The 12,747-nt window shown below is 38.3% G+C and overlaps 1 protein-coding gene across 1 annotated transcript; it reads left to right on the forward strand.

Annotated features, from left to right (window-relative positions):
• The first annotated feature begins 332 nt into the window (after positions 1 to 332).
• chst10 (carbohydrate sulfotransferase 10) lies at positions 333 to 11,373 on the forward strand. The gene is made up of 6 exons (XM_052137319.1): positions 333 to 504; positions 3,192 to 3,315; positions 3,474 to 3,583; positions 3,763 to 3,997; positions 6,345 to 6,450; positions 9,680 to 11,373. Exons 1-6 carry the CDS (start codon positions 421 to 423, stop codon positions 10,230 to 10,232), a joined length of 1,212 nt encoding a protein of 403 aa, XP_051993279.1. The 5' UTR covers positions 333 to 420; the 3' UTR covers positions 10,233 to 11,373.
• Positions 11,374 to 12,747: the final 1,374 nt, after the last annotated feature.

The following is a 12,747-nucleotide window of genomic DNA, read 5'->3' on the forward strand; positions in this document are numbered from 1 at the left end:
GCCATCTTTGATTTTTTTTAATGGGAATGACGTTCAGAATAAAATACCCTGATCAAATATTTTACATTTTAATATAAGCCTTTTGTGTTCATGTAATATATTTATCATAATATGTATAACAGTATTAAATATATTTGGTGGCCTGTGTCATCAATAGTAATTACTTAGGGTCTGCATCCCTAAAAGTTGAAAACACCGTCTGAAGAAGACTAAAAACGTGTGACTCTGATCCTGATCCGAGTGGAAGGGGGGGGGAGCTGAAGTCTTTTATCAAAGCTTACAGTAGGTGGCAGTAAAGCGCAATTTTACTTTGCGAACCGCCGCCGCAGAAGAAGAAGCAGCAGCAGCAGCAGCAGCAGCAGCAGTAGAAACAGCTGAAGAAACAGAAACATCACATCATGGTACTGCCGTGGACAAACAATGTCCAGCGAAAAACACCCCAATGACAGTAGGCACTCTGAGAAGAGAAGATGGCGCAAGATACAGAAGATTTGCATTGAAAAGGTTTGTGTTTGGCTCTTTGGTTGTGTTGAAAGGCAGTCAGAGGGGATGAGAGGTGGGCCCGTCTATCTGCCGTCAAAACTGCCGCAGTTTAACGGTTTCTAACACCTGCACGATATTCTTGACTTTAACACGTAGCTGGTTGGGGATGTTTTTCACACACGAGTTAAGTCCGATGTATCCACCTTTTTCCTGAATGCGGAAGTGTCTCATGTTTAATAACGGACGCCTGTTTTCCATTTCCGGTCTCCAATGTATTTACTCGCATCGGGATCTGGAAAGCTCGTTACTTCGAAATATCACGAATTCAAGTGGGAAACATAATAAGACAACAGATTTCAATTACCCAATTAGCTTTTTTTATTCTCTACACTAACATTAATTAATTTTATAAAAACCTTTACTTTCGAACACAAAGTAATTTAAACTAATAGTGGCTGTGTCTTGTTTGGAAGGCTGCATGCTAGGTAGGACGCGCCTTTGAAGGCTGCAGTATACAGAGCGCCCTCCTTTAAACAAGCCTCATTTAAACGAGGCGGCCTTCATTGGACGAACGGAAACGGAATGTAGCATGGTTGCTATGACAGCACGCCACTCTTTAACATGCGCGAGCACTTCGCGTGAGAAGGGAACAAATTCCCTCTGGAATGGAATGCATGAGGTGCATTTTAGGAGAGTTATAATGATGTCAAGAGAAAAGAAAATAGATTTTACTGGTGTTCTTGTAGTCTAATACTTTATTTTAATTATATATTAACATAATTATACATATTATATACTTTGCACCATCTTCTGAGGTACTTCGACTTGGTAATTATCATTACTTTCAATTGTACATGTTATTTATGGGCAAATTGGCGTTATTCTATTTAGTATTTTCCATTGAATCAAAGAATTGTGGGTTGTGTGAGTGCCCATGAAGGGTACACCTCATGCATCCTCCAAATTCCCGCAAAAGGTTGCATTCGGAGTGCCCTACCTGCTTTTCTGAAACGAGACCACCTCGATGACGTATGCGTCGACAAATGCGACCCCCGGAGGACGCACCCTTCCAAACGAGACACAGCCAGTGACGCTGAAGAAAAGATGGTTAGCTAATTGTTATCATTTTCTTCACTGTTATTCATATAGCAGCAGGCCTGACATTATGTAGACTCAATAGTTCATCAACAGTTCAAGAGCTTACTGTAGTTTTATAATCCTCATTTATATTAACGTTATGATTTAGTTGTGCTGCAATCATTGTAATTGGAAAGCCTACATTTAAGATAAAATACAAACAAAATGAAAGAGAATTTTTTTTTATAGACTCACCTCTGTGATGTGATGGTTCACCTTTAAAACTAGTGCATGTTTTTAGCACATTTTGGCTGCTCAGTCATCAATACAATTAAGATGTATTTTGATGCATCTGGACGGCTCAAGTGTCACACGTTGGACCCACAGGACCCCTCTCCATCGCTTCTGATCCGCTGCACTGCAACACAATGCGACACAACAGCGTCTAGCGCATGTTTATATAAAATGGCCGTCTAGCGCATGTTTATATAAACCAAAACAAAAAACATGCAGACCGTCTTTCATTAGTCATCATATAGAAAGCGTGTTGACAGTTTGGATAAAGTGTGATGCAAAAGAATTACTTCCAGAGGGGCATATGGTGCACCATAGGTGGGCAAAGGGGCAGTCACCCCTATCTAGTGTTGTCAAAAGTACTGGTACTTCAATACCAAGTCTGTATTAAAATAAAGATGTAACGATACCAGTGTTTCTGCAGTACCGACCCTATCCGATATCAGCGGGCAGTATGACATTCCTAAATTCTCTCAGGAGGAAAAAGGGTCTCAATGATAAACACAAAATCTAACATCAGGACTGCATATACAGTCTCTCTCACCGAGTGCTGATTGCACCAGTTGTCTCTGACATACAGACGCTGCCGTCTCTGCTCTTCCCCGATGTTTCACACCTGTCCGACTGGACAAGGGAAAAGCCCTGAAGTTCAATCAAAGATCTGGGGACATCCCGATGTAGCCAAGTCTCTGTAAAAACTATTGGACAAGATTCCAGGTTCTCAAAGAAGATTCTGGCGTTTGTGTGGAGATCCTCTATTTAGTTTCTCAGAGACAGAACATTTGCTTAAAATCATAGATGGCAGCGGTGGTCTCTTGTCCTTATATCGTAGACGCTGCTTGAGTATTGAACTTGTTACCTTTTCACTGCCTCCGGTAGATCCATAGGAGGAATTGTACTTGCAGGTCTCAGTGAAAGCAGATCCTCTCTACTGTAGGAGAGCGGCAGTACACTGGCCGAGCACGTACAGAAACACACACAAAGGCCACAGTACAGAAGTCAGTGTCACCAGCAGAGCAGATACAATTATTATTTTCTGTTGTTTTAGTGTACAGTTTAAGAATTTGAGACTGTATTTGATATAAATTACACCGTGGTCAGAATTTCTACATTAAAATTTCAATGATGACATTCACATGTCCCCCTCTCTGGTATTTTTAACAAATTGCACCCTGGACATAACCATGGAGTTTGTGTTAAATGCATTAATATTGCAATAAACAGTTTAAAGTTAAGCTGAAACTGTATGCAGTTACAGTTTTGCAACTTTCTGAAGTTGATGAAGATTTCTGAGGATGTTGTCTCAAGTGTTTTTTTCATGTTTTTATTTTTTTAAGGCTCTATTGGCGTGGCCAAAGATGCGCCGTCATTGGCTGCTGGTTGGTGCTTGCGGCTGGATGCTGCTCATCTTAATGTTCGTCAGCAAGTTCATCAACCTCAGAACCTTCAGAATTCCCAATGGTAGGTGTTCATCACAATGTGGCTGTGCTTCAGTGCAGAGGAATGGGTTGGAAGTGTTTGCTTTAATGTAATTTGTCATTTCAAAACATCTTTTAATATGCACCATTATATGCATTGATCCCGAGGCACTCTAAGAGCTTATCTCATTCCATTTTTAGACTTTGAGGGGAGGACAGATATGTTGTTTTGGACCTTGCCACCTGTTAAGACGATGAAACCTCCTTCAGCCCAACAGCCAGACAAAGCAGCATTACAGCCATCTGTAGTGGTGAGACAGTTTCTCTGTGTCCACTTATTTACTTTTTACTTCAAAATCTACTTGAATTGTAGATATATTACCTAGGAGAAATAACATTGCTTCTAACACTGAGAACATTTAGACATGTTTTTGTCATATACTGGATGTGTGATGTGTGTTAATGGTGTTGTGTTTTATGTGGGTTTCAGTCCTCAGTTACACCATCTGATGTGGACCCCATAGACTGGCAGTCTGTGAATATGAGACGTTTGGAGTTGTTATCAACTGTTTGCAGAAATGTATCTCTCTGGAACCTCACCCACACCACTCTGCGCAAATTTGTCTTTGACCGCATTTTTGTGTGTGATAAGCACAAGATTCTGTTCTGCCAAACACCCAAAGTGGGTAACACACAATGGAAGAAGGTCCTCATAGTGCTTAATGGTAAGATTTGGTGGCGACACCAGATGGAAAATTACTAATTGCCTACAAAAGATAATAAAGAAATTAAAGATAATAATCATAATAAATAAAGCCTAATAAATTCCCTTGTGTTCCCAAAATAATGCTGCCAAATGTGTGTTTTTAGCGATTGTGTTTGTTAATACACTTTATGCTGCCAAAATAAAATAAAACTCAATTTTAGGTTCAGGATGAACGGATCTTGTATTACTTTATGATTTGATCACTTTCGTCTTTGTTTAATACAAAGATATATCTTTCTGAACCTGCAGAGTTGCATTCACATGCATGTTAACCGTATGTAAATAAAGCGAACTAAACTCACAGCACCTGCGATGATAAGAGATGATTTGCATCATTCTCATAGACGACAGATTTCAGATGAATGAAGCAGAGAAAAAAAGAGTGAAAACTCATTACATGAGACCCGAGACCGTTTCAGCTCGTGCTGCACTCCTCTAAACAAACAGTGAATTGGACACAAGCAGTAGATATGTTAAAAATCTGAATATCGCAAAAACAATGTGCGGATAAAGCCACGTTTCCATCCCTTGTGTTCAAAAGAACAAAATCATCACTTCCGTGGAAATTGTAGCAACTGTGTGACTCTTATTAATGAAATACTTGCAGTTTAGGACGCGCAGACAAAACGCATTAATAACTCGTTTCATGACTGGTAATGACAGCGTGTCACACATTTCTGGGAGCACTGTGTGTGTGTATGGAGTGGTGGTGGTGTAGTGGTCTAAGCACATAACTGGTAAGCAGAAGGTTGCTGGTTTGATCCCCACAGTCACCACCATTGTGTCCTTGAGTAAGACACTTAACTCCAGGTTGCTCCAGGGGGATTGTCCCTGTAATAACTGTTAGTCGCTTTGGATAAAAGCGTCTGCCAAATGCATAAATGTAAATGTGTGTGCGCGTTCCCATCATGACTTGCGGTGTGGATCTATAAGATAATCTTTAAAAGTTTCAATAAACCTGCTCTAAGGGGAAAAAGTGCAAGTTTGTGTTTAACTTATTTGTTCTGCAGGCTCTGGATTTTTAGGACACCGGTATTTCAGAATGACCAGGTCAACACTTCAGATGCTGGTTAGTCCAGTTATGAATAATTTTTTGAATGCGCATTTACATTTATGCATTTGGCAGATGCTTTTATCCAAAGCGACTTACAGTGCAATTATTACAGGGACAATCCCCCCGGAGCAACCTGGAGTTAAGTGTCTTACTCAAGGACACAATGGTGGTGGCCGTGGGGTTAGAACCTGTGACCTTCTAATTAACAGACCTGTGCTTTAGCCACTACGCCACCACCACTCCATCTTGTATTCCTGTTAAATTCAATAGGAGTTTCTTCGGTAAATATAGTTTTAAGGACATTAATTCTTATCGAATACAAAATGTATCCACCTCAAGCGAGCGTATATGTTTTCCATGTGCATTTTGGAGATTTATTTCCCATCTTGGTTTCAATCCAGTAGATATTATGTGATATCCCAAAATGTGCATAAAAAGTGTTGATGGAAACATGGCTATTGATGGCTTTTCTTTTGTCTGTTTTTAAAAATAGAGTAAAGTGCTTTTCTGTCTTTGTGACTAACAGCATTTCTTGTCACGTGTCACTTCAAGACTTCTTACAGCAGGTCGCCCGCATGTTGCGGGTAGATGAGCAAAATTACCCACGCGTGAAATACATTTGTACGAGAGCTCGCAAACTGGATTCAACCTTGTCGCATTTGGCAGGAGGCGGGTACTAGTTTCACAACCTGGTCAGTTTAATATATTAGGCAACTTCCCAGATCCTTGTATTTTCCATTTCCCAATATTGTCGATCGTCGTCTGTTCACAATCGGCATCGTGATCTTTGTAAGACATCATTGATATCTGATTACATCGTCCTATCGCCCAGCCCTATTGTGAAATAGCCCTAATTTAGCATCATATTTTAGGTCTATAACTATGAATCTTTCATTTTACAATAAAATGCCATTTGTTTACATTAGATAAAACATTAGTTGACATGAACTAACAATGAACAACACTTTGACAGCATTTATAAATGTTTGTTAATGTTAATTACGACATTAACTAATACATTTTTAAAATCTAAAGTTGTATATGTTAACATTAGTTAATGCAATAAGACCTAACATTAACAATGAGCAATTGTAATTTTATTAGCTAACAGTAACTAAACTTAATAAATGCTGTAACATATTGTTCATTGTTGATTAATAATACCTAAAACATTAACTAATGTTAACAAATGGCAGTTTATATTAAAGTGTTACTGAAACATGCTCATTTTGTCTGATGTTTTATCTTTCAGGAAAGTTCTCCAAGGTTGAATTCATACCAGAGAACCTGGTTCATGACCATGAGAGAAATGGGTTACCCCGTCTGTCCTCTTTGAGCGATGCAGAGATCCGTCAAAGGTTTACATGCGTTACAAAAGTTTATTTCAGGAAAATATTATTGTTAAAACAATAGTGGTGGCAAAAAAAAAAGTGAAGGAAATTAGATAACAATCTGATGGAGTTATATCATGTTTCTGACAGAGGAAAAAAGTACCTATAATTATTAATACTAATAAACTCTTTATAGCATGTGTGACCTGTTCACCTCATAGCAGGTGAAATAAGGAAAGCAGACCTTTAGGATGAGTTTGATATTGCCATGAGTTTTTTTAAATGCTTCATATATACAAGTATGGGAGCAGCTGTAAAACATAAAAGGGGTGTGTGTGCGTGTGTGTGTTACACATATACACATGCATAGACTGGGAGCCAAAAGTTTGGAATAATGTCGAGATTTTGCTCTTATGGAAAGAAATTGTTACTTTTATTCATCAAAGTTGCATTCAGCTGATCACAATGTACACTCACCTAAAGGATTATTAGGAACACCTGTTCAATTTCTCATTAATGCAATTATCTAATCAACCAATCACATGGCAGTTGCTTCAATGCATTTAGGGGTGTGGTCCTGGTCAAGAAAATCTCCTGAACTCCAAACTGAATGTCAGAATGGGAAAGAAAGGTGATTTAAGCAATTTTGAGCGTGGCATGGTTGTTGGTGCCAGACGGGCCGGTCTGAGTATTTCACAATCTGCTCAGTTACTGGGATTATCACGCACAACCATTTCTAGGGTTTACAAAGAATGGTGTGAAAAGGGAAAAACATCCAGTATGCGGCAGTCCTGTGGGCGAAAATGCCTTGTTGATGCTAGAGGTCAGAGGAGAATGGGCCGACTGATTCAAGCTGATAGAAGAGCAACTTTGCCTGAAATAACCACTCGTTACAACCGAGGTATGCAGCAAAGCATTTGTGAAGCCACAACACGCACAACCTTGAGGCGGATGGGCTACAACAGCAGAAGACCCCACCGGGTACCACTCATCTCCACTACAAATAGGAAAAAGAGGCTACAATTTGCAAGAGCTCACCAAAATTGGACAGTTGAAGACTGGAAAAATGTTGCCTGGTCTGATGAGTCTCGATTTGTGTTGAGACATTCAGATGGTAGGGTCAGAATTTGGCGTAAACAGAATGAGAACATGGATCCATCATGCCTTGTTACCACTGTGCAGGCTGGTGGTGGTGGTGTAATGGTGTGGGGGATGTTTTCTTGGCACACTTTAGGCCCCTTAGTGCCAATTGGGTATTTTTTAAATGCCACGGCCTACCTGAGCATTGTTTCTGACCATGTCCATCCTTTTATGGCCACCATGTACCATCCTCTGATGGCTACTTCCAGCAGGATAATGCACCATGTCACAAAGCTCGAATCATTTCAAATTGGTTTCTTGAACATGACAATGAGTTCACTGTACTAAAATGGCCCCCACAGTCACCAGATCTCAACCCAATAGAGCATCTTTGGGATGTGGTGGAACAGGAGCTTCGTGCCCTGGATGGGCATCCCACAAATCTCCATCAACTGCAAGATGCTATCCTATCAATATGGGCCAACATCTCTAAAGAATGCTTTCAGCACCTTGTTGAATCAATGCCATGTAGAATTAAGGAAGTTCTGAAGGCGAAAGGTGGTCAAACACAGTATTAGTATGGTGTTCCTAATAATCCTTTAGGTGAGTGTATAGTCAGGACATTAATAATGTGAGAATTACTATTAAAATTTGAAAAACATTTTCAGAACTTCTTAAACTACTTCAAAGAGTTCTCATCATAAAATCCTTCACGTGCAGCAATGACTGCTTTGCAGATACTTGTTATTCTAGCGGTCAGTTTGTCCAGATACTCGGGTGACCTTTCACCCCACACTTCCTGTAGCACCTGACCTTTCACCCCACAGTTCCTGTAGCACTTGCCATATATGTGTCTGTCTTGTCGAGCACTTCTCACGCACATAACAGTCTAACTGATCCCACAAAATCTCAATGGGGTTAAGATCCGTAACACTTTTCCAATTATCTGTTGTCCAATGTCTGTGTTTCTTTGCCCACTCGAACATTTTCTTTTTGTTTTTCTGTTTCAAAAGTGTCTTTTTCTTTGCAATTCTACCCATAAGTCCTGCACCCCTGATACTTCTCTTTACTGTTGTACATGAAACTGGTGTTGAGCGGGTAGAATTCAATGAAGCTGTCAGCGGAGGACATGTGAGGCGTCCATTTCTCAAACTAGAGACTCTGATGTACTTATCCTCTTGTTTAGATTCACATCTTGCACATCTCTTTCTGTTCTTGTTAGAGACAGTTGTGCTTTGTCTTTGAAGACTGTAGTTACACCTTTGAATGAAATCTGAGGTTTTTGGCATTTTCAAGCTTTGTATAGCCTTCATTCCTCAAAACAATGATTGACTGATGAGTTTCTAGAGAAAGCTGTCCTAATATTGACCTTAAGACGTGCCAGTCTATTGCATACTGTGCAACTCAAACACAAAGACAATGTTCAGCTTCATTTAATGGACAAAATATCTTTCAGCTGTGTTTGATATAATGGCAAGTGATTTTCTAGTGTCAAATGATCAATGCTGCTGTCTAGATTTGATAAACAACGACTTTTTTAAATATTGATCGCGCTGTTTTTTTACATCAGTAATGTCCTGACTATACTTTGTGATCAGTTGAATGCCACTTTGATGAATTAAAGTACCAATTTCCTTCCCAAACAGTAAAATCTGTACATTATTTGAATTTTTTGGCCGCCAGTTTGTGTGTGTGTGTGTGTGTGTGTGTGTGTGTGTGTGTGTGTGTGTGTGTGTGTGTGTGTGTGTGTGTGTGTGTGTGTGTGTGTGTGATATATATATATATATATATATATATATATATATATATATATTTCTTGTGTAATGAACCTAGTCACAGTAAAAGGTCATAGTAATACGTTTTCAATAAACAAAAGTAATACATATTATTTTTTATTTTAGGTTGGGGTTAGGTTAGTAAAAGTTATATTTTAACATGTTTGAAGTATTGAGTCATGGTCTTTGGTGGTTTCCGTGATAGAGAGTTAAAGAATAAAGTAAAATGGTGCATTTGTATTAAGAATATTCTAGTAATATTATTGATTAATTCAGAGTGAGTTTGTATACATTTAAAAATCTAATGGCAGGAAAAATTGAAGGACATGTTTTGTTCCATGACTTAAAAATGGCACCATACTGATACTGCAATTCTGACTTTTTTACCGTTTGGTTCACAGATTGAATTCCTACTTCAAGTTCTTTATTGTCAGAGACCCATTTGAGCGTCTCATTTCTGCTTTCAAGGACAAGTTTGTAAAGAACCCACGATTTGAACCCTGGTACAAACACGACATTGCACCAGCTATCATCCGCAAATACCGCAAAAGTCATCATGATGATGATGATGAAAGTGTGGGTTTGCGTTTTGAAGACTTTGTGCGGTACTTGGGTGACAAGACAGGCCGCCAGCGCTTGGACAGGCAGTTTGGTGACCACATCATTCACTGGCTGACATACGCTGAGCTGTGTGCTCCTTGTGATATTTCCTACAATGTCGTGGGTCACCATGAAACTCTTGCGCATGATGCTCCATATATTCTAAAAGCTGCTGGTATCGCTGACCTGGTGTCATACCCCACTATCCCGCCAGGAATAACCGACTACAACCACACCAAGGTGGAACGCTACTTCACTGGAATCCGCAAACGAGATGTTCGGCGCCTCTATGCTCATTACCAGGGGGACTTCAGTCTGTTTGGTTACCAGAGACCTGATTTCTTATTGGACTGATAAATAGAGATTCCCTAATAGTTTTGGTTTACTGAAGTATAAGGTTCCTAAAAGAAATGATTAATTGCCTGACCAACAAAAAATGGTCCTTTTACATTGATCTGTGACAAATATTAACTTAACACATAATTATGTATTTACATAAGGTTTAGATTTGGCTTAGTCAGGATCTGAACAAAAGAGTAACTTAAAGATGTTATGTTTGATTTTCTCAAAGAGAAAATATTTTCTTCTAACCCCACTTAATATGCAGAGACAACTATGAGTAAGTTAGTTTGTTGAATTTCCCTGAATAATTTAAACTGTGGCGCTGTTAAAACATTGATCTGTTTTTTTTTTTTTTTAGTGGTCTGACGATCCTGGCATGGATTAACCAGTGCCATGAGTTTGGGGCAGGACTATATGTTTGTCTGAACTAAGGGAACAGGTTTAGGTTAGAAAGTTAGCCTCTGCTGATAGATTTCTTACGTTGATGGCTATTCAAAAGTAGCCATGTGTTCTGACTAGAGATTGACTGATATTGATTTGTCTTTTCACAACCAATACAATGCTAATTATTTTTGTTTACACATTCAAAAAAATATGCAAAACATATTTAATAATTGTTTTGTTTTATACCTGTTTGCACAATGGTAACTTAATAATCATTAGACAACAATTAAACATAGTATTAGCCTATTAATATTTAAAAAAAATAAAAATATATAATACTATGTGTGTGTATATGCAGGATTGCACAAAAGTCTTTAGAAGAGATTCTTTCTTCAAGCACATTAGATGTCTCACAAAAACAAATGTCTGATTTTATGTATTCTGTTTTAGTGTGTCAAATTAACCCATTTCAATCATGTGACTTTTTCCTCGGTGTCGCCATATTTATGACCATCAGCGGGAGGAAACAATGGTGGTGAGTGGAAAAACGCCCATGAAACTATATCAAGAAAAACCTCAAAAATTGCTTTTGGTCCATGGAAAGTCACAGGAAAGGTTCATACAGATCTGATGACTGCACAAATATTGCTATTTGACTATTGTGGACATTTAAAGATATTTTATCCACGATTAATCTGTACGCAGACGAGTCTGATGTTTGTCCGGCAAGTGTACACACGCCCACCGGTACATCACCATAAACATCTCTCAGAAGTTACAAATGTTTCTGTGTTACTTTCTGGGCTGATTTAGTCGGTATTTAAAAACATCTGTATGAATGTAAGTGCTGTTATTAACTCCTGAAGAAGGATTTTGTCGTATTTCACAGCGCAGCACATTGAAGGGATAAGAAACTTTGGTCACAAATGTGCTGTGCAGTCATACAGTGACGACACATGAAACAGGTCAATAGGAAACGCCTGTTTTACATTTCCAAACATTCATTTGCAAATCGAATAGAATACAAGTAAACAAGGTGTCCTGCAACAGATGTTATGGCCCCCTCAGAGCTGGGATCTCAACATTGAGTCAATCTGGTATTACATGAATAGAAGCAACTGAGACAGCCTAAATACATGAAGCTGTGGCAAGTTCTCCTATCTGTTTGGAACAGTCTATCTCCAACCAACCTTAAAAAATTGAAGCTTTTTTAAAGGCACAGGGTGGTCACATAAAAAAATAAATATATATACAGTACAATAGGAGCACCCACAAATGTTTCGCTCAAACTTATTCAAGGACTAAATGTCTTTTAAATCATAAATGATACAACAGTGTCTGACATTGACAACAAAAAGAAAAACTATTATAAAATAACTTGAACTGCACTGCTTTTATTTTGTTTGATTGTAACGGGGAAAGACTCAAATGATCTCACAATTGTCATGTTTTTCTTGAGAAAATTAGTTTGTTGCACTTGTTATTTATATTTGTATAGCACTTTTCACAATACACATAGTTTCAAAGCAGCTTTATAGAAAATCATGCATTATTGTCGGAAAAGCCCCCAGTGAGCGTTCAGCGCCGCCTCTCCGGGGAGGAGACTGTTTCTGCAGATCTCAATGTTACGCTGCTTGGTTTTAATTACACTATAATGTGTTTATGTATCATACGATATATATATATATATATATATATATATATATATATATATATATATATATATATATATATATGGTACTGAATCTTGAGCGTCGTATCGGACGATACAGTATTTTTCACTTCCCTGATACATACAGTATATACAGTTTTACTTGTTAAATATTGGTTACTGGACATTTAACTGTACATATGTAACACGTTTGTGCTGTTCTTTACAGACCCACCAGATGGTGTCATTTATCAGTAGACTCGTTTTTAAAAATAACAAATTGATTACATGTAAAAGGGTAACTATCTGTTAACATTGGTTAAACCGATCATCAGTCGATCTCAATTTCTGATAATTATTTCATTTTATTATGTAATGTTTTTGGAGGGTTCTTTAATACATGAAATGGACTTATATTTTCCCTGTCTTACAGGGTTGTGCAAAATTCAGTATGAACTTCTTTTCAGTTAATGAGTTGGAATTTGAATTGAA

Source organism: Xyrauchen texanus, chromosome 11 (assembly GCF_025860055.1).
Source record: "Xyrauchen texanus isolate HMW12.3.18 chromosome 11, RBS_HiC_50CHRs, whole genome shotgun sequence".
Classification (NCBI taxonomy): domain Eukaryota; kingdom Metazoa; phylum Chordata; class Actinopteri; order Cypriniformes; family Catostomidae; genus Xyrauchen; species Xyrauchen texanus.

Bases quoted from the DNA above. Each gene is read 5' to 3' on its own strand.
- chst10 (XM_052137319.1), top strand. From the start codon at position 421: ATGTCCAGCGAAAAACACCCCAATGACAGTAGGCACTCTGAGAAGAGA. The intron at 505-3,191 runs GTTTGTGTTTGG...TATTTTTTTAAG, and splicing joins AGAAGATTTGCATTGAAAAG to GCTCTATTGGCGTGGCCAAA. The intron at 3,998-6,344 runs GTAAGATTTGGT...TTTATCTTTCAG, and splicing joins GGTCCTCATAGTGCTTAATG to GAAAGTTCTCCAAGGTTGAA.